The sequence below is a fragment of the Ornithodoros turicata genome, chromosome 2 (assembly GCF_037126465.1).
Source record: "Ornithodoros turicata isolate Travis chromosome 2, ASM3712646v1, whole genome shotgun sequence".
Taxonomy (NCBI): domain Eukaryota; kingdom Metazoa; phylum Arthropoda; class Arachnida; order Ixodida; family Argasidae; genus Ornithodoros; species Ornithodoros turicata.
In genome coordinates this window covers 136,146,799-136,165,484 of record NC_088202.1, presented here as the reverse complement: position 1 = coordinate 136,165,484, position 18,686 = coordinate 136,146,799, and the positions used below count along the sequence as shown (strand labels likewise).

Here is an 18,686-nt window from a genome sequence, read left to right as displayed (position 1 = left end):
CTTTACAGGACTACAGAGGGCTATTCAAGAAAAAATTGAGATTAAGACGTCTGATGAAAGTGTGTGTTTCATTTTACAGCATAGCGCGAAAGGTTTTGATGTGTGCCAATTTGTTTCCCAGAAAAAAAAAAAAACTCACATAAACATGTCTCCGCCCATTCACCGTTAACTCGCCACTCCGAGTATAACGAGGAGAACTACGATGCCACGTCACCGATGACGTTACAGGAGCAAGGATGGGGATAGAAGGAGCGGCCGAATCATGGCCGACCCAGGAGCAATGCTTTTTCAGAATCCCGAACAGCCCAGTAGCAGACGACACCTGAGTTAGCTGAGTAGCAGACAACATTTCTCTGGACCAATCAGCGAGCGTGGCCCTTGCACAGGGATGTAACAGGCTGGTACTGCTCTCTCCACCGCCGCTGCGCACCGTCGCCTTTTGCGGCGTGCTTTAAACTCAATTTCTGCGATAATTATGACTCTGTGGGGTGAATTACTTCTCATGGTGCATTTTACTGGCCTGCTTAGCAGTTTTATACAAAGAAAACAGGGTGTTAAAAATGACTTCTGTGCTACTTTAAGCACAGTGCGCGTAAAGTAAAATTTTGCATCTGCCTAATCGTGTTGATAAATTTCCGTTAGCCCCAAAACCTTTTATAACGGCTTTGTACGGGTATACCGAGAAAGCGACAACACGTTCTCTACAATAGAGAAGAAGCAGAAGAAGAAGCAGATTGAGGAACACTACAGTTCAAAATGAATGGAATGACCCCTGAGTACTTGGTGCCACTCGCCCTTTCTATCCTGATTCAGCTTGGCAGATGGCACGGTGGACATGGCCAGCCCACACCAGATCTGTACACGTCTACCCGTGAACAGACGCAACTGCTGCATACTGAACGCATGGTAACTAAAGCTCTGCAGGAGTACGTCACGCTGGAGGAAGAACGCCTCTCCCGCTTCGAGCGATATTCTGCGCGCTTTTTGCACGATTTAGAGGGCTGCAAGATACTATTGCACAATCTGTACGGCGGATCCAGACCCGAAATATCGAGTCGCAACGTGGACAACTTGGCCGTCACCGTTTCAGGTAGCGTATTTCCGACAAGAACAGACTTGGAAGGTGCCGCAATAGGGCTGTGTCGGCTGCAGAAAATCTACCATCTGAATGTATCTAGTCTAATAGAGATGAGGTCACCCCTCTTGCCCCCGCCAACTCCAAATGAGATAACTGAGATAGCGTACATGTGCTTGCTAAAGGACTATAAGACTCCCATTGACTGGGTACAGGAAGCAATGAAAGTAGCCAGAAACAGCAGCAGTGCCAAACATAGCTTTAACGACATCATGGCGCTTTCATTGCTCAAGAGAAAGCAAGTATCTTCCGCTATGGCCTTTGCCAGACAAGTTATTCGGTATCCACCGGAGAGTGTCAACGTATCGGCTATCTTCCGCCAATGGAAGACAAACTCAAGTGCTAAGAAAAACCCGCATGAACCTGTATCACCTATGGAAGCTGATGCGTACTATTTTGCCAACACTTGTTTACAACGAGAAGATTCGAGCCGGAGAAGAAGCTCTAAGTTGACATGCAGAATGACAACAGCAACTGGTAACCCAGCAATGCTCCTTCAACCAGTGAAAGTGGAAGTGCTGTCTGCCGATCCGATCATAATCTTATACCATGATCTGTTGAGTAGGGAAGAGTGCGAATCGATGTGCGATGTCACAAAGAACAAGCTAAGTCGTACAACCATAGAGACGTTACCAGCATATCGAGTAGGAAAGGTAAGCATCTACGGTAAACTAACTTTGGAAGCATAGCACGGCTTGGCAAGGTGTACTGCCAAAACCTACTGCTCGTTCTTTCACTGCTTTTCTTCCGTATGTATATTTTTCTTTTTTTCTTTGTGGAACACAGTGCTTAGTTCGGGCGGCAGAAGTCGTCCATGAGGTAGCTTATTGGGAAATCAGCGAAATTGGCGCACGCCCACACTGTACGCCACGAGGGGCAACACCAGGGACGAAACGCGTTCACCGTGGGGTGGTAAAAATTCAGCAGTATAGTTCTCTCTCGTCCATACCTTAAAGGGACCATCGTATCCGGAACCGTACGTACGAAACCGATACGGTAACCTTCAGCACCGCTTCAAGGTCTCGTTGGCCAACTTTCTGTTTTGAAAACAGCTTACATAAGGTTCGCACTCCCTCTGCAGCTAAAGACGCCCCAGCAATAGTAACATCGTGATGACGTAAGGCTGGTACACCAATGGGAGTGTAGCGCAGGTGATTGTGTCGAAGCTCGTCCGCGTCGCTTTCGCACCGCAATATACTCAAAAGTCATCAGTAAATACGCCGACGCGACCATGTCGCGTGGAACACGGTGCCACGCTCCTGGCTGAACAAACACGTCCGACGCTAACCCAGAAGTGACGTTCCACAAGCAAATCATAGACTCTCTGCGATCTGCAGACGCCATCCCACTCGCACGAAGGTCTCCAAATGTCCGGTCCCTGTCCGGTCCTACCGGTCCCTGGTTATATACTTGTCAGCGCCTGACATCCGCGCCCGAATTCCGGCATGCTCTCAGCATCCGTCTCCTGGTCTTGCGCAGAAACCACTCCACTATTTCGCATGAGATTTTCGGCGTTATTGCCGGTGATCAACGAGGACTAAAACGGCACTACAGTTTCGGGATCTACCGGGAGGGATATGACAGTCCATTTAATGGCAGTCGCTAAACACTCGCGTTGTGTGTCAGATGAGATTCCTGCGCGCGCTAAAGAACATTCAGGTTGATAACAAAAGCACTAGCAGCAGTCCGACATAGTCTTAAAGCTTACGAGAGGAAACAATACGACACCAATTTATTCAAACACTGACTGACATTTTTTAAGCCTTTGTTACGATGCCAAATGCTCACCGCTGGCTTCAACTGGTCCGTAACGCATCATTCCAGAATTATTTAAAAAAAAACGAAAGACGATTAATGCAATTAATGCGGCGGAAATGCGTTAGCATTAGATGTATTCTCTTATGTTTTTCTGTTTGTTTGTTTACAGCCGATCTACCACCACTATTGAGCACTATGCAACTCTATCCACCTCCGACTATCAGTAACTATCACCAGCTGTTACTAACTACCACTAACTACACAGCCACAACAGCGGCGCAACCGTTATTACTCCCCCGGAGAGTTCCCCCTTTGTCGCACTGGCGGAGAGAGATGTCTTCCCTGTACCAGTGCGCATGCGTAGCACGTGGGTGTGGGAGAAGGAAAGGAGGAGGGGGCTCTACCCCAGCTGATACCGAGACAACTCATACCAGGAAAACTCATAGCAGACAACTCATACCGGGACAACTTATACCATACACAACTCATACCAGGACAACTCATACCAAGACAACTCATACTAAGACAAACAATACCAGGCAAGCTCATACCTGGACAACTCATACCAAGACAACTCATATACCACACTTAACTGTGTTTTCTGTTTAGTTTTTTTTTTTTTTTTGCGAGAAACATGTTATTTTTATTTATTTATTTATTTTTGTCTTGCGGGAAGGGATGTTGATTATGGGAGTAGCTTTTTTGTACCATTCAAATTCAAGTCACGCAGGGAAAGGCCCCCATATCAGGAAAAAAATGTCGCAGAATGTGACTTATACTGAAGGAAATGCAGCATTCCTACAGATGACAATTACCGACGCACAATGAAACATAGTTAAAGCACACTGCAGCTGTACTGAGAAATGGGGAGTTTTTTTTTTTTTCTAAAGAAGCCAAATCGAGAATGTCCCACATTTCCATTGTCGCACGGAACACTAAAATACTAGTTCTTTGAATACGTCATCAATAGGCTCAATCCGTATTGCAGCCCATTACAATGCTATACTCAATGTGACCATTGACATGTTTCTCCAGGCGTTGTTTTCGCGATGCGTTGGGGCGTCAGGCACCAGCCAGGGACTAGCAACCTATTCTTCATGGTCAGGCAGACTTGTTGAACTTCAGTAGAACGGCGGGAAGAACTTCAGTATCAGTGAAGTTCTGTCATTTTTTTTTTAATTTTTTTTTTCCTGATGGCATTTCCGGGCGTGTGCATGAGTTTTGAGTTTGACAAGCTAATCCCGAAAACAACCCGTCGTCCCGCAAGAAAAAGAAGAAAAAGTCGAGTGTGGTATGAGTTGTCTTGGTATGAGTTATCCTGGTATGAGTTGTCCTGGTATGAGTTGTTTTGGTATGAGTTGTCCTGGTATGAGTTGAGGAGCGTGGTATGAGTTGAGTGTGGTATGAGTTGTCTTGGTATGAGCTGGGCTGTCGCCGAGGAGGGAGGTTTCCTCCGAGGCTTCACACCTTCACACGTCCATCGGACGGTCACGATTTTCCAACTTCGGGGTTCTAATGCTGACGCATTAAAATATTACGTTCTCATAGTACACGCTAATGCTGAATGCTAAATGCATCAACCCTGCAAAAGCCCAGCTGAATTCTTGAGCTTGGTGGGCATGATGCATGTCTCTTTCTTCGTTTTGTGAATCCACGCGTAACCTAATCTTGTATTACTGTGCAGTTGCTTTGGCTCGACGACGGTGACAACGCCGTCGCTGCGAGGATATCACGACGTATCTCAGCAGTTACTGGACTGAGTACTAATAATGCAGAGGCACTTCAGATAGTCAACTACGGACTGGGTGGTCACTACGGACCCCACAACGACAACTGGTATCCAGGAGCTTCACTGGAGGACTACACTGTGCAAAATGACTTCCGTTTAGCAACGGCTCTCCTCTACCTCTCAGACGTGGCAGCCGGTGGCTCTACCGTTTTCCCGAAATTGGACATCGTAGTCAGGCCTAAAGCTGGTCTGGCTCTCTTCTGGTTCAACCTGAAGACTCCTGGGGAAAATGAGACGGATTACGTGCGGACATGGAGCGAGACGCGCACCAGAGATATGCGGACGTTACATGGCTCCTGCCCCGTCTTGAGAGGCTCCAAATGGATTGCTACAAAATGGCTCGTAGAAAGCGGACAGTACAAAGTTAACTACCAATTACCCCTACGTGGGTGACGTCGTTTGGAATATGCTTCTATGCCAAAACTAACGTGTCGTTGAATTCTGCTGTGTGTTTCTTTCTTTTTTTTCTTTTTTTTTTCTCACTCAATTCAATGATTCTCGGTGTGGATTGAACTGGACGGGTACGCCGTTCTTGCGCTCGAAATTGAGTGTTCCTGTCTCATGTGTTCACTCTGTTATGCACTGTTGTCTATCCGTATATTGTGACTCTTTGTTGGGACGACTGTTGGATGACTACAACTCTGCTTGCTTGAAGAAACAGCCTGCGTGTTCTTTGGAACGCTTGTCGCGAGAAACGATGAGCAACTCCATAACGGGCTCCGCCGCACATGAAGCAATGAAATAAGTAATTGTAAAAAAAAAAAAAAAAACGTCGGTGCCGGGACTTATCGGGGATCATTGTATTCGCTCATCTACTATGGAGCAGCACACATGTAAACGGTACAGTCCCAACCGTAACGGGAACGCTGGTCTGGTAAGTGGACGGTCTCGTGGCACACGAACAAACCAGAAAAAAAGTCCGTGTATAATGATGCGACAGCGGTCTCCATTCGAATGCGTGTACAGGTCGTGCAGATAAACTCCAGTGGCTCATGTATACGTGTGTAAATGCCACTGGAGTTCATCTGCACACACCCTGTACGTGACCACAATCCGGAGTTGTACAGGGCAAAAAAGAGTCAGTAAAGTTACGGACACACAGACACTCTGACCCATTATCTCTCACACATTTTTCTTCCATGTGTACTCACATTGACACACAGACGAACATTGCTTCCAGCACCGTGTGTCGGAGATTTCCGGCGCACGTCAAAAGAACCCCAGGTGGTCGAAATTATCCGCAGTCCTTCCCCTGCACACGTGCAGCATGTCGCCACACTAGTCAGACAAACGTTACGTGTACCATCACGACACCATTATTATTCATTATTATCAGCTGACTGCAGCGCTACCGCTAGAGTGTGACGTAATGCAGGCTGAAGGCTGCGAAGTGTCAATGGAATCCGGATGTGCTTTCTAAGCTTTACTCCAGGTTTTCTGATGGGCTTTCCAGAAGTCATTAGCACAGTTATCCGTGAGGCGGAACCAGGATGCCATAATAAATAATAAATTTCCTTTATTTTCCTGTCCTCTTCTCCTGCACACTGTAAACTGAAAAGCACCCTTATGGGTGTAAATGGCCTGTCCTATAACTCGCACTACTTTTTACACCGTATGGTCTGGAACACCCTTTTTTGAGGGTGTATTCTATGTAGAACACTCTTTGAAATGGTGCTTTTGCTTGAAAATGCCTTCTTTTGCACCCTTTAAACACCCTTTTTTACAAGGTGTAAGATTGTTAAACACCCTCATGAAAGGGTGCATAAAGGGTTCAAATTACGGCGTTTTCCAGGAAAAGCACCATTTTAAAGGGTGTTTTACACAGAATACACCCTCAAAAATGGCGTTCCAGACCATACGGTGTAAAAAGTAGTGAGTTATAGGACAGGCCATTTACACCCATAAGGGTGTTTTTCAGTTTACAGTGCACGCATATCTTTAAACCTATCGTTCAGAGTCACATTTGCTTCACGGTGTTAACCAGGGTTCCGAAGCGAACCGAAAACGTAAACCCAAAACCGAGAGAGAGAGAGAGAGAGGAAAAAAAGCGTTATTTTTGGACGAACCCGAACAAAACGGAAGCCGAAACAAAATTTTATGCTCTGGGGGGAAACCGAAACTATGTTTTCGTTTCTAATGGAAAATTGAACTGTTTGACCCTCAAGGATACGTAACGCAGGACCTCAAGTGAAGAATACATGGCATCCATCGGTGTTTGGGTAGGGAACTCCAGAAACCTCACATTACAACAATGTAACAATGTGCCGGAGCGCAAGACGGGCTCCTTGTTTTTTGTCTATAAGTTACATGGTAGGATCTTGTACCCTGTCTCTCTATTTCTCTCTCTGTTGCAAAGATTAAAGGACTTGGAATTCTGGACTTGGATTTCCTGTTTGGATTTGTTACACTCGATTTGATCGTAGTATGTCCTGTTATCGTATCTTTGAGCGTGGGCAAGGTTCATGGTCCTTTTTTTTGGTTATACTGATCTCAATTCTTTTGCCTTCTTACTGGGAGATATCTGAAGGCACTGAATCCACCATCGAGGAAGAACTTCTGGCTTTATGGGACACAGCTCGAATGCTCAGGACGTACCTCAGCAAATGTCTCAAGACCTGAAGAAAAGATCTATTCTACGAAGAAGTAAAACACATCATTTGAAGAATTATTCCTTTGCACACGCTACGCCGCTGATCGATATTTTGAACTGTATCATTCTGTACTTTTAACATGCGGGTCGTGTGAACGACAGTGTCATCACCATATCACTTCCACTTCCACAGGCTCATCAACATCGTGGCAGCAACGGGCAAAAGCAACGATCGCCACGCAAGCTCTGGAGTTCATCGCTGCATAGTCGGCGTCTAAACATCTTCCATTAACTCTTAATTCGGCCCTTCAGCACCCAAAAAGCCTTAATAAACCTCTGTCTTGCCTTTCTTCGACTCTCCTGCTGATTTGTTCCATCATGCTCAACATCTCGACTCACTAAACGCGTACGTCCTCTCTGACCAGCTTGTGTGGTTATGTGGTTAGCGCGCTGGCCATGCCACGTCGAGACAGGGAAATAAGAGGGTTCGAATCCTGGTGATGGCTGTGCTGTCTGGGGTTGTTCCTGGGTTTTGCTCAGACGCTGTCAGACATATGTTAATGAAAAAATGGCTAGGAAGCAATCGAGCTGGAGAAGATGATGCATAATGTAAAAACCCCGAGACTAGGCACAGTTCTCTTTTAGAAGTCGGCCCCGGACGCACATTCCCCCTAAGCGTTAGTCATGACGTTGCTCATCTCTGCGAGGCCGACAACGTCGAGCTTGTTCACTAGCACCACCTGCACCATCTCAGCCACCGCTTTTACCTATCAGTGACCAGCCGGGCCACGTTGTCATATCTCGCTTGTGCCTGACAAACCTGAGATTTTGTTCAAGTTGGCCTCAGACCCAGGGCAGTGGTTTATGTGCAATCGCATGCGCAGGAAAGTGCTGCAAAAATTGGGAGGATTCGGGATATCGACAATCATATGGGGGTGTTGCGGTGACTGGATAAATCAGTACCCTATAGGGGTAACAGCTTAACTTTCATCTACGATTTGCAAGTAGCACCGATAGCAATTGCGGCATCTTTATCAGCTGTCGCACTCGAATAATGCCCTCGTTAGATTTTCAAGGATCTCTTCCGAAAAGTCTTTCTTTTTAATGGTTTGTGGGCAGTCATTTACGGTGCGTCGTCTTATCCTGTCAATCGAAAGCAGCGTCCAGTCTACATTAGATCGCACTGCATGTTGGAACATAGATGGGTAGAAATCCAGCGAACCGGTAGAGATGTAGGAAGGAAGTTGCCTCAGGACAGAAGCCGCCGATATTTCGAACAGAGACTGTTCTTCTTCTGGGCCGCCCAGAAGAAGAACAGTCTCTGTTCGAAATATCGGCGGCTTCTGTCCTGAGGCAACTCCCTTCCTGCATGTTGGAACAGCCTGTCTTTCCTATACTGTAACGTGCACGTGTTGCCGCCGTCACGTCTCTGTGAGATAAAGAAATGTACTAATGTTGGGAGTAGACACTTCTACTTTTAGCACAGTGCACGTTGAGCACATTACGCGTAAAGTAAAACGTAAAATCTTGCATCTACCGAATCGTGTTGTTGAACTTCCGTTACCCCTCAAACCTTTGATGACGGCTTTGTGCGGGTATCGAGGGAGCGTGACGCGTACTCTACATTAGAGAAGAAGAAGAAGAGGAAGAGGAAGAAGGTCGAGGAACGCTAGAGTCCAAAATGAATACAATGTTCCCCGAGTACTTGGTGCCGATCGCCTTTTATATCCTGATTCAGCTTGGCAGATGGCACGGAGGACATTGCGAACCCACACCAGATCTGTACACGTCTACCCGTGAACAGACGCAACTGCTGCATACTGAACGCATGGTAACTAAAGCTCTGCAGGAGTACGTCACGCTGGAGGAAGAACGCCTCTCCCGCTTCGAGCGATATTCTGGGCACCTTTTGCGCGACTTAGAGGGCTGCCAGATACTGTTGCACAATGTCTACGGCGGATTTAGATCCGAAATGTCGATCCGCAACGTGGACAACTTGGCCGTCACCGTTTCAGGTAGCGTATTTCCGACAAGAACAGACTTGGAAGGTGCCGCGATAGGGCTGTGTCGGCTGCAGAAAATCTACCATCTGAATGTTTCTAGGCTAATAGAGATGAGGTCACCCCTCTTGCCCCCGCCAACTTCAAATGAGATGACTCAGATAGCGTACATGTGCTTGCTAAAGGACTATAAGACTCCCATTGACTGGGTGCAGGAAGCGATGAAAGTAGCCAGAAACAGCAGCAGTGCCAAACATAGCTTTAACGACATCATGGCGCTCTCATTGCTCATGAGAAAGCAAGTATCTTCCGCTATGGCCTTTGCCAGACAAGTTATTCGGTATCCACCGGAGAGCGTCAACGTATCGGCTACCTTCCGCCAATGGAAGACAAACTCAAGTGCTAAGAAAACCCCGCATGAACCTGTATCACCTATGGAAGCTGATGCGTACTATTTTGCCAACACTTGTTTACAACGAGAAGATTCGAGCCGGAGAAGAAGCTCTAAGTTGACATGCAGAATGACAACAGCAAGTGGTAACCCAGCAATGCTCCTTCAACCAGTGAAAGTGGAAGTGCTGTCTGCCGATCCGATTATAATCTTATACCATGATCTGTTAAGTAGGGAAGAGTGCGAATCGATGTGCGATGTCACAAAGAACAAGCTAAGTCGTACAACGACAGAGCCGTTACCAGCATATCGAGTAGGAAAGGTAAGCACCTGCAGTAAACTAAGTTTGGAAAGATAGCATGGCGCGGCAAGAGGTACTGTCAAAACCTACTGCTCGTTCTTTCACTGCTTTTATTCCGCATGTATAGTTCCGTAGTGCTCAGCTCGGACTTAGGAAGTTATGCATCAGGTAGCTTGTAGGGAAATCGGCAAAATTGACGCACGCCCTCGCTGTACGCCACGAAGGGTAACGACAGGTATGAAACAAATTCACCGTGGGGGGTGGTAAAAATTCAGCAGTATAGTTCTCTCTCGTCCTTACTTTAAAGGGATTGTCGTATCCGGAACCGTACGTATGAGACCGATACGGTAACGTTCAGCACCGCTGAAGGGTGTAGTTGGCCAAGTTTCTCTTTTGAGACCAGCTTACATATTAAAACGTGTTCTAAAGGTTCGCACTCTCTCTGTAGCTAGGGACGCCCCAGAAATAGTAACATCGTGATGACGTAAGGCTGGCACACCAATGGGAGTGTATAGCGCAGGTAATTGTCTCGGAGATCGTCTGCTTCCGCAATATACTCAAAAGTCATCAGTAAATACGGCAACTTTCGCTTACCAGAGGGAGTTCTGACGCGCCTATGTCGCGTGGAACACTGTGCTACGCTTCTGGCTGTACAAACACGTCCGACGCTAAGAAGTGACATTCCACACGCCGATCGCAGGCTCTCTGCGACCTGCAGACGCCCTCCCACTCGCCCGTAGGTCTCCAAATGCCCTTCTACCGGTCCCTGATTGGATACTTGCCAGCGCAAAAGGGCGGTCCCTGATTGGCGTTGTCCGAGAATGGGGCGGAAATGCGTTAGCATTAGAGGTATTCTCTTATGTATCTTTTTTTTTTCTTTACAGCCTACGACCCACCACCCACCCATTACCACTAACTACCACTATCACCAACTGTTACTAACTCCCACTAACTACACAGCCACAACAGTGGCGCAGTTATCTTACTCCCCGGCGGGTTGCCCTTTCGCAGCGCTACCGGAGAGAGTGAGTGAAAGAGAGAGAGAGAGAGAGGTCTTCCCTGTAGCAGTGCGCATGCGCAGCACGCTAGTATGGGAACAGGAAGGGTGGAGAGAGGTTTGTTCGAGGCTTCACACCTTCAGACACCCATCAGACGGTCACGACTTTCCAAGTTGAGGGTTCTAAATCTAAAGCATTAAAGGGGCCGTAAACAGGCCACCAAACATTTCTGAAATAATGATACCCCATGAAAGAACGCAGATCATAATACCCAAATATACATTTCGTTCGGCTCGTGCCAGCTCATTGACCCATGTAACTGCTTTCAAAGATGAGTAACCAGCGAGCCTCTCTCCACCACGCATACGTCACATAGCTACGTAGCGTTTTGCCGTCCAATCGGGGGGCCGAGCTGCGCACATGACGTTTCAAATTACCAGCCAATAAACATACTTCGTTATCAGCTGTGAGTCGGAGTGCTCAGTTTGTTTGTGTAAAACGACGTTTTGCGCTCCGTGGTTCCGAAATTCAACGTCATGACATCTTCAACGTCTCCGGCTGGCGCAAACGTCAACAGTTGGGCTGCTGTCACATGACGAGATTCGAACCCGGGTTCCTCCCAGTCACGACGTGACATGGCCAGCATGCTATCCACTGTACCACGCGAGCTGGTGACTCGATGCAGCGTGGGTCAATCCAAAGTACGGCAGCCCAGTTGTCGGAACCATTCGAAGATGACGAAGATGTTCCATCGCGCACCTACCTAAGATTCCGGAACTGTAATCCCGGATATTCATTCGCGCTCGTGGTGTGCTACGTGCTGCTGCCCAGAAAACTTAGTGCGCGTATGATACCTAAATTAAACGCATTTCTTTTTGTTTGAGGCTGTAACTGTTTAGATTTTGAATAGAAGAGGATTCACGTTGATCTAGTCCACTTCCGCATTTGAAATAAAATCATACGTGGAACACTCGATCGTAATTGGTGAGGAAAGCGCTACGTCAAAATGACGAAAAGTTAGCTAAATTGCGAAAAAAAACGGAGCTAAATTGCGAAAGAGTGCAGTGAATATTTCTTCCGCATGCAAGCGCTTTTTGTTTTTGAGCGTTAGTAATTGCAAGGAGTTTTCACTGCCTAAGTTTCAATAATATAACACAAAGAAGTGTGCACCTTTTGTACCTGTTTACGGCCCCTTTCAAATATTAGCTTCTGGTACTAGACGTTAGTGCCCAACGCAAAATGCATCAACTTTGCAAAAGCCCAGCTCAATTCTGAACCATGGTCGGTGTGATGATGCATGGCTTTTTCTTCGTTTTGTCAACCCACGCGTTACTTAATCTTGTATTATTGAACCTGTGCAGTTGCTTTGGCTCGACGACGGTGACGACGCAGTCGCTGCGAGGGTATCACGACGTATCTCAGCAGTTACTGGGCTGAGTATTAATAATGCAGAGCCACTTCAGATAGTCAACTACGGACTGGGCGGTCACTACGGACCCCACAACGACAATGGTAATCCAGGAGACGCACTGGAGGACTACACGGTACAGAATGGCTTACGTGTAGCAACGGCACTCCTCTATCTATCAGACGTGGCAGCCGGTGGCTCTACGGTATTCCCCAAATTGGACATCGAAGTCAGGCCTAAAGCTGGTCTGGCTCTCTTCTGGTTCAATATGAAGACTCCGGGAGAAAGTGAGACGGATTACGTCCAGACATGGACCGAGACGCGCACCAGAGATATGAGGACGTTACATGGCTCCTGTCCCGTCTTGAGAGGCTCCAAATGGATTGCTACGAAATGGATCCGAGAAAGTGGACAGTACAAAGTGAACTACGAATTACCCCTACATGGGTAGCGTCGTTTAGAATATGGTTCTATGCCAAAACTAACGTGTCGTTGAATTCCTGCTGGATGATTTTTTTTTCTTTCTTTCTTTTATCACTCAACTGATTCAGGATGGGATTGAATTGGAAATGAACTGGACGGGTACGTCGTTGTTGCGCACGAAATTCGAGTGTTCCTGTCTCATGTGTTCCCTCTGTTATGCACTGTTGTCTGTTTATATTGAGACTCTGTATTGGGACGACTTTTGGAGGACTCTGCTTGCTTGAAGCAACGACCTGCGTGTTCTTTGGAACGCTTGTTGTGTGTTGTGGAACTCCATAACGGGCTCCGCCGCTCAGATTTCGCAAAAAAAAAAAAAAGAATCAAAGAATGTCGGCGCTGGAAAGCTCAAGCATACAGGCTTCATTGTATATCACTCATGTACTATTGAGCGGCACACATGTGAACAGGACGGTCACGTGGCACTCTAAGACAAAAAAAAGTTCGTGTATAATGATGCAACAGTGGTCGCAATACGAATGCATGTTCAAGGGCGCGCAGACAACCTGTAAGTTACCACAACGAGTGCCGGTGGCGAGAATCGAACCTACACCTCTCTGATATCCGAACAGGTGTGCTACCAGTTACGCCACCCGGACATCAACAAACCGACATCGATCATTCCAACAACCACATACCAATGCTGCTTTCAGTAAAGTTACGGACACACACTCACTGTGGGGCATTCTCTCTCACACCTCTCTCTCACTCATTTCTCTTCCATGTGCACTCACATTCACACGCAGAGGAACAGACAGATGCAGACAGACGTCTGCCGTCAGCTGCCGTCCTGCAGATCATCGATTCTGCGTTGGTGACGCTTAAATGTTATGTTGACCAGATTATTGTTCATCCAGCATCTACAATTTATATATAAAAGCAGTAGAGTATTGCTAATAAATAAATAAAATAGCGCTGTCGCTGACTAGAATATTATGAAATTCGTGATTTATATTTCTTTCGCAAAAAATCTTTAAATATATTCATTCCCGGTGGGGACTACAAGAAAGGTGTGGTGTATCTGTAATTAGAGCAGCCGTTAACTTTCAAAATTAATCTTTATAATTAGCGAAAATAGGTTGATTGCGTCATTGCGAAGTCGTGGGGAAGGGGGGCCTATCCCAGGCAGCACAATGTACTGAAAGTCGAGTGCAATAGTGGTGGACGCGTAGGTGGAAAGCCTTGAACACACTCGTGAAACTAAAGAGCATTGATAAGACGCATACCGTCCACCCCTATTGCACTCGACTTTCAGTACATTGTGCTGCTTGGGACGTTACCGCCAAAACGTGGCCTTTTTGTTCCCACCTTATCTGGTTTGATCTGCTCAACTCCCCCCCCCCCCCCCCCAAGACACAGTTCGCAGTTTCATGTGATAAATGTTACGCAATAAAACCTCTAACCCATTACTTCCGAAGACCACGCAGATAACAAAAATCACTGATTCCGCTGCTCGATAAGTCCGTACGGTTTACCATGTTTTAACAAAACAAAATTGACGGTATTGACCAGGAGGATGGGAAGCGGAGGTGCCCCATGCTTTGAGGAATACAGACTGATATCAGTTGGAAATGGCCCCAGCAGCACAATGTACCGAAAGTGTGAAAGAGTGCAATAGGGGTGTACGGGTAGGTGGAAGGCCTTGAAGAGACTCGTGGAACTAAAGAACATTGATAAGACACATACCGTCCACCCCTATTGCACCCGACTTTCAGTACATTGTACTGCTTGGGGGGTGACAACAAGAGAGCGAGAGGAAAAAAGTGGCCGCCGACTCCGCGCAACGCTCGAAAATAATGCATGTTCGCATATTTTTTACAAGGCGTAGAAAGGCACTGCGGTTTCGATTCTAGCGGACTAGAATCCTCAGGCTTGTGCTCTACAACTTTGCAATTGACAAAGTAAACGTATTTTCACTCATGATGAAGATTAATAATGAAAGCTAATTACCGACCGCGCTGGCCAGCTCGCGTGGCTCAGTGGTTAGCGTGCTGGCCCATGTCACGTCGAGACTGGGAGATATCCGGGTTCGAATCCCGGTGCCGGCTGTGCCTGGGTTTTTTTTCCTGGGTTTTCGTCAGACGCTTTCAGACATATGTCGGCACGGTTCCCCTAGAAGTTGGCCCAGGACGCACATTCCCACCTATGTGGGGCCGACAACGGCAAGACCTTTCACCACCACCACCACGGCTGCGCTACTTCCTGGTATGCCCTACCGCCCCTGAGTAGGCCACGTCAGGAACAGATATATAAACCTCTACCCGAGAAACGTCATCATGACGTTGGTAGACTTACCGAAACCAAAACAGATCGGAAGGGGAGAGCTGCGTTCCACGAATGGGCAATTGTTCGCTGCCTCCTATTGAAAGAAAACTAGGACCGAAGGTCGCGTCCTTTTCAGAGACCATCGTAATCCCCTCAAGACCGTGGCTTTCGGGCGCGACCTTGTTCGCCACTAGCATTGAACGTAGTTCAACTCTACCAAACTCGTGGCGCTGTCGAACATTATGACGTCTTTTGTTTACAAACAGGTAGAGGTCTATTCGACGACATTTCCCATAGAAAAACAAACAGCGATTTTAATAAAATTGACGCGACGCAAGAGAACATCCCATTGAATTATAATAAAAAACTACACCACCTAGAATCATGCGGGCAACGGCATTTGTTCTTACTAGGTTTTTTCCACCGCCTGATGTGAATGTCATGTAATGTAAGTTTAATAAAACCTCTACCCAAGGAACGTCATCATGACGTTGGTAGACAGACTGAAACCGAAACAGATCGGAAGGAGAGAGCTGGGTTCCAAGAATGGGCGTTTGTTCGCTGCCTCCTATTGAAAGAAAACTAGGACGGAAGGTCGCGTCCCTTTCAGAGACCATCAAAATCCCCTCAAGACCGTGGCTTTCGTGCGCGACCTTGTTCGCCACTAGCTTTGAGCGTAAGTTCAACTCTATACCAAATTCGTGGCGCTGTCGAACACTATGACATCATTTGTTCACAAACAGGTAGAGGTCTATTAGGTACATTTTTGCGAATTGAGCTCGGCAATTTGCTAAGTAAAAGTCACTTTTTACCACGGCAATGTGAACAGCGTGCCGAATTTACTCAAATTAATGAGAATTGACAAGGATCTTGAGGATAGTGACGAAAAAATAGTCGAACGTCACGCTCTATGGAGCCCCCAGGGGATAGTGCGCGACGAATTTTTCACCGCAATCGTTGTCAGTCGGACGAGAGGAGGTTGGGAACCAGCCCAGCTTGGATTGGAACTCTGAAGGTTGGAGATCAGCTTCAGGTGCTGCACGATCTTTAATATGTACGTCCAGTCGCCAAAGACTCTTCGTGGCGTGCATGGACCACAGCACGCGTCCCTCAGCCCCCAGGTGCCTCCTTCCTCTTCTCCTCTTGTCTTCAGTTCTTACTTATCATCATCTGCCTCCGAGTCCTGCCTCTTCATTAAAGTGTACTTCAAATGCCACCGTCCCATTTTTATCTCACTTCTTAACACCGCGACCACTCCACAGATACCTCCTACCACCGGCTGTGCACCTGAGATTTCCCCTGGGCTTTCAGAAGACTTTTTAGACGAATGTCGACACAGTTCCCCCTGAAGCCGGCCCACGCCGCATACTCACCCCCCCCCCCCCCAGTCTCCGACTCGTTCCTGCTGTCCTCTCGCCATCTGTCCAAGTCTGTATACGCCTCTCATAGTCACAGTTGCCCTGTGGCACTAACAATAAATTAAAGAAAAAAAAGTACGTATAATATTAGAGTGTTTCGCTGTTACGTCAGTGATATCGTGGGCGGCAGGAGGGAGTGTCGTCTAACCATCCTGTTCAACACTGGACGATGGTACGAGGTGTAGGATATGTAATTCAGGCATCCGACGCTGATGTTGCGTGTAGACGTGAGATCTGGACAAGTATTGCGAAGAGTTGTACCCGACGTCACCCGTGTGGAGCAATCGATGTCTAGCATATGTCCTTCATTGAAGTGACGAAGTGCGTGTTCTGCACTATGTCCGCGTTGAAGTCGCCACATAGGACCATCGGTATGTCGGCGTTCGCCTGGAGAAGCGGATGAGGGCTGTTGCTGGGGATGAAAGGCGATAATGGTTGAAATAAGAGCATTCCGTTGTCATGCGACGACCAGCCGGGATGTTTATGTAGACCGAGCCCCGGACGAACCGAAGGGTAGGGTCGACTGTTATTTCTGCAATGCCACACTCGCGGGTGCCATTTAGTTGTAGACTTCCCTCACTAGCACTTCGCCCTTTTACTGAGACCGATGTCGTTGGCAGACGTGTAAACTCTTTTACCTACGCATGCGTATACGCAACTCGAGTGTACTGTACGCCGGATATATTTTATAACGTTTCAAAATATTTCCTATTTTAGTGACGCCCAACTGAACGCTCAGGTTGCCAAAAATTGATCAGAGTCCTACCACTGTGGCGTAGCTCATGATCATAGTTGCCTCGCAAAGTAAAGCCACGAATTAGAGGGGCAAATTAAGTGACGCCCAACTTTCTTAACTGGCATTCCGACTTATAACACGCCATTCACCTCAAAATGAACCGGAGAATCACAGCAAAAACTTGGAAAGAAAAATGGGAGACGTTGATGTCAAACCTCATAATGGAATTGAATCGTTTTATTTATGTCCTTGAGAAAGAGGGAGGACTTGCCAAATAATTTTCGAACGTACTTGTGCGTCTTTCCATTTTGTTCGGTGCACGTTTTTCCATCTCCTTAGTCATCCAGTCAGTCACTATCTAGTGGAAGCGAGAGTCTAAGGATCAGTTTTGAGACGAGTTTAATTTGTTAACTTACTGTTAATTTACCTCCCTCCCAGTTTTGTCTTTTGTGAAGCTGCAACCTTAACATGGTCAGCCATGTTCCTCTGTGCTAGGAACACTAGTCTCGTGAAAGAGACAGAGGGGCATTTTGTATTTCTGCTTCAGACACATGTTGCCATTAATGGGACTAGTGTTTTCAACACTAACTGCTCGTTTCTTCTTAATCAAAGGAGTTGTGTTTCTTGCGTCATTGCAGCGCATTTTAGCGGTGGCTAAACAGTGTTTCACCAGCATTGAACGTCCAGTTATTGACGTTCTTTTTTCTTTCTTTTTTTTTGCGTTTAGGACTAACTGCACAGAATAGTACTAGCCTAACATTGTTGTGTTCCACCTGAAGCGTAAGGAGATAGTTACTGTGTAACCTTTTGTCTCAGTTCCGTTGACGCTTTCCAGAATCTCTTTTGCCTGCTCTAGAAAGACCAAGAGATTTAGCTTTGTCATGCAGTAAATCATTGTTATTTGTCATTACTTCCAAGCTCGCGTAGCACTCGCGTAGCCTTGTTAGCGTAGCGTGTCTTGCGAGTTTCGGACTCGGATTCACTGTTTGGATCTGCTACACTCCATGTGATCGTAGCATGTCCTGTTATCGTAACATGTGTTTGAGTGCGGGCAAGGTACATGGTCCTTTCTGTTGGTTCTACTGAACTTCATTTTTCGCCTTCTTCCTTTGAGATATCTGAATTCACTGAATCCACCATCGAGGAAGAACTTCCGGCTTTATGGGACTCAGCTAGAATGCTCAGCACATCCATCAGCAGATGCCTCAAGGCCTGAAGACAAGAATTCTTCTACGAAGAAGTAAAACCCGTCATTTGAAGCATTATTCCTTAGCACACGCTACGTCGGTGACCGATATTCTGAAGTGTACCATTGAGGAAAACTTACGCACACTGGCTTGACGTAACAATGAAACAAAATGTAATATGACGTTTCGATGCCTGTTCGGGCATCATCATCATCAGAATGAAACAAGAA

The 18,686-nt window shown here is 46.8% G+C and overlaps 2 protein-coding genes across 2 annotated transcripts; both read left to right on the top strand.

Moving 5' to 3' along the window:
• The first annotated feature begins 756 nt into the window (after window positions 1–756).
• LOC135385068 (prolyl 4-hydroxylase subunit alpha-2-like) lies at window positions 757–5,121 on the top strand. Its single transcript, XM_064614244.1, has 2 exons — window positions 757–1,788; window positions 4,578–5,121. The coding sequence occupies exons 1-2, from the start codon at window positions 757–759 to the stop codon at window positions 5,073–5,075; spliced, it is 1,530 nt and encodes a 509-aa protein (XP_064470314.1). The 3' UTR covers window positions 5,076–5,121.
• Window positions 5,122–8,942: 3,821 nt separating this feature from the next.
• Window positions 8,943–13,181, top strand: LOC135384117 (prolyl 4-hydroxylase subunit alpha-1-like). The gene is made up of 2 exons (XM_064613338.1): window positions 8,943–9,985; window positions 12,324–13,181. The coding sequence occupies exons 1-2, from the start codon at window positions 8,954–8,956 to the stop codon at window positions 12,819–12,821; spliced, it is 1,530 nt and encodes a 509-aa protein (XP_064469408.1). The 5' UTR covers window positions 8,943–8,953; the 3' UTR covers window positions 12,822–13,181.
• Window positions 13,182–18,686: the final 5,505 nt, after the last annotated feature.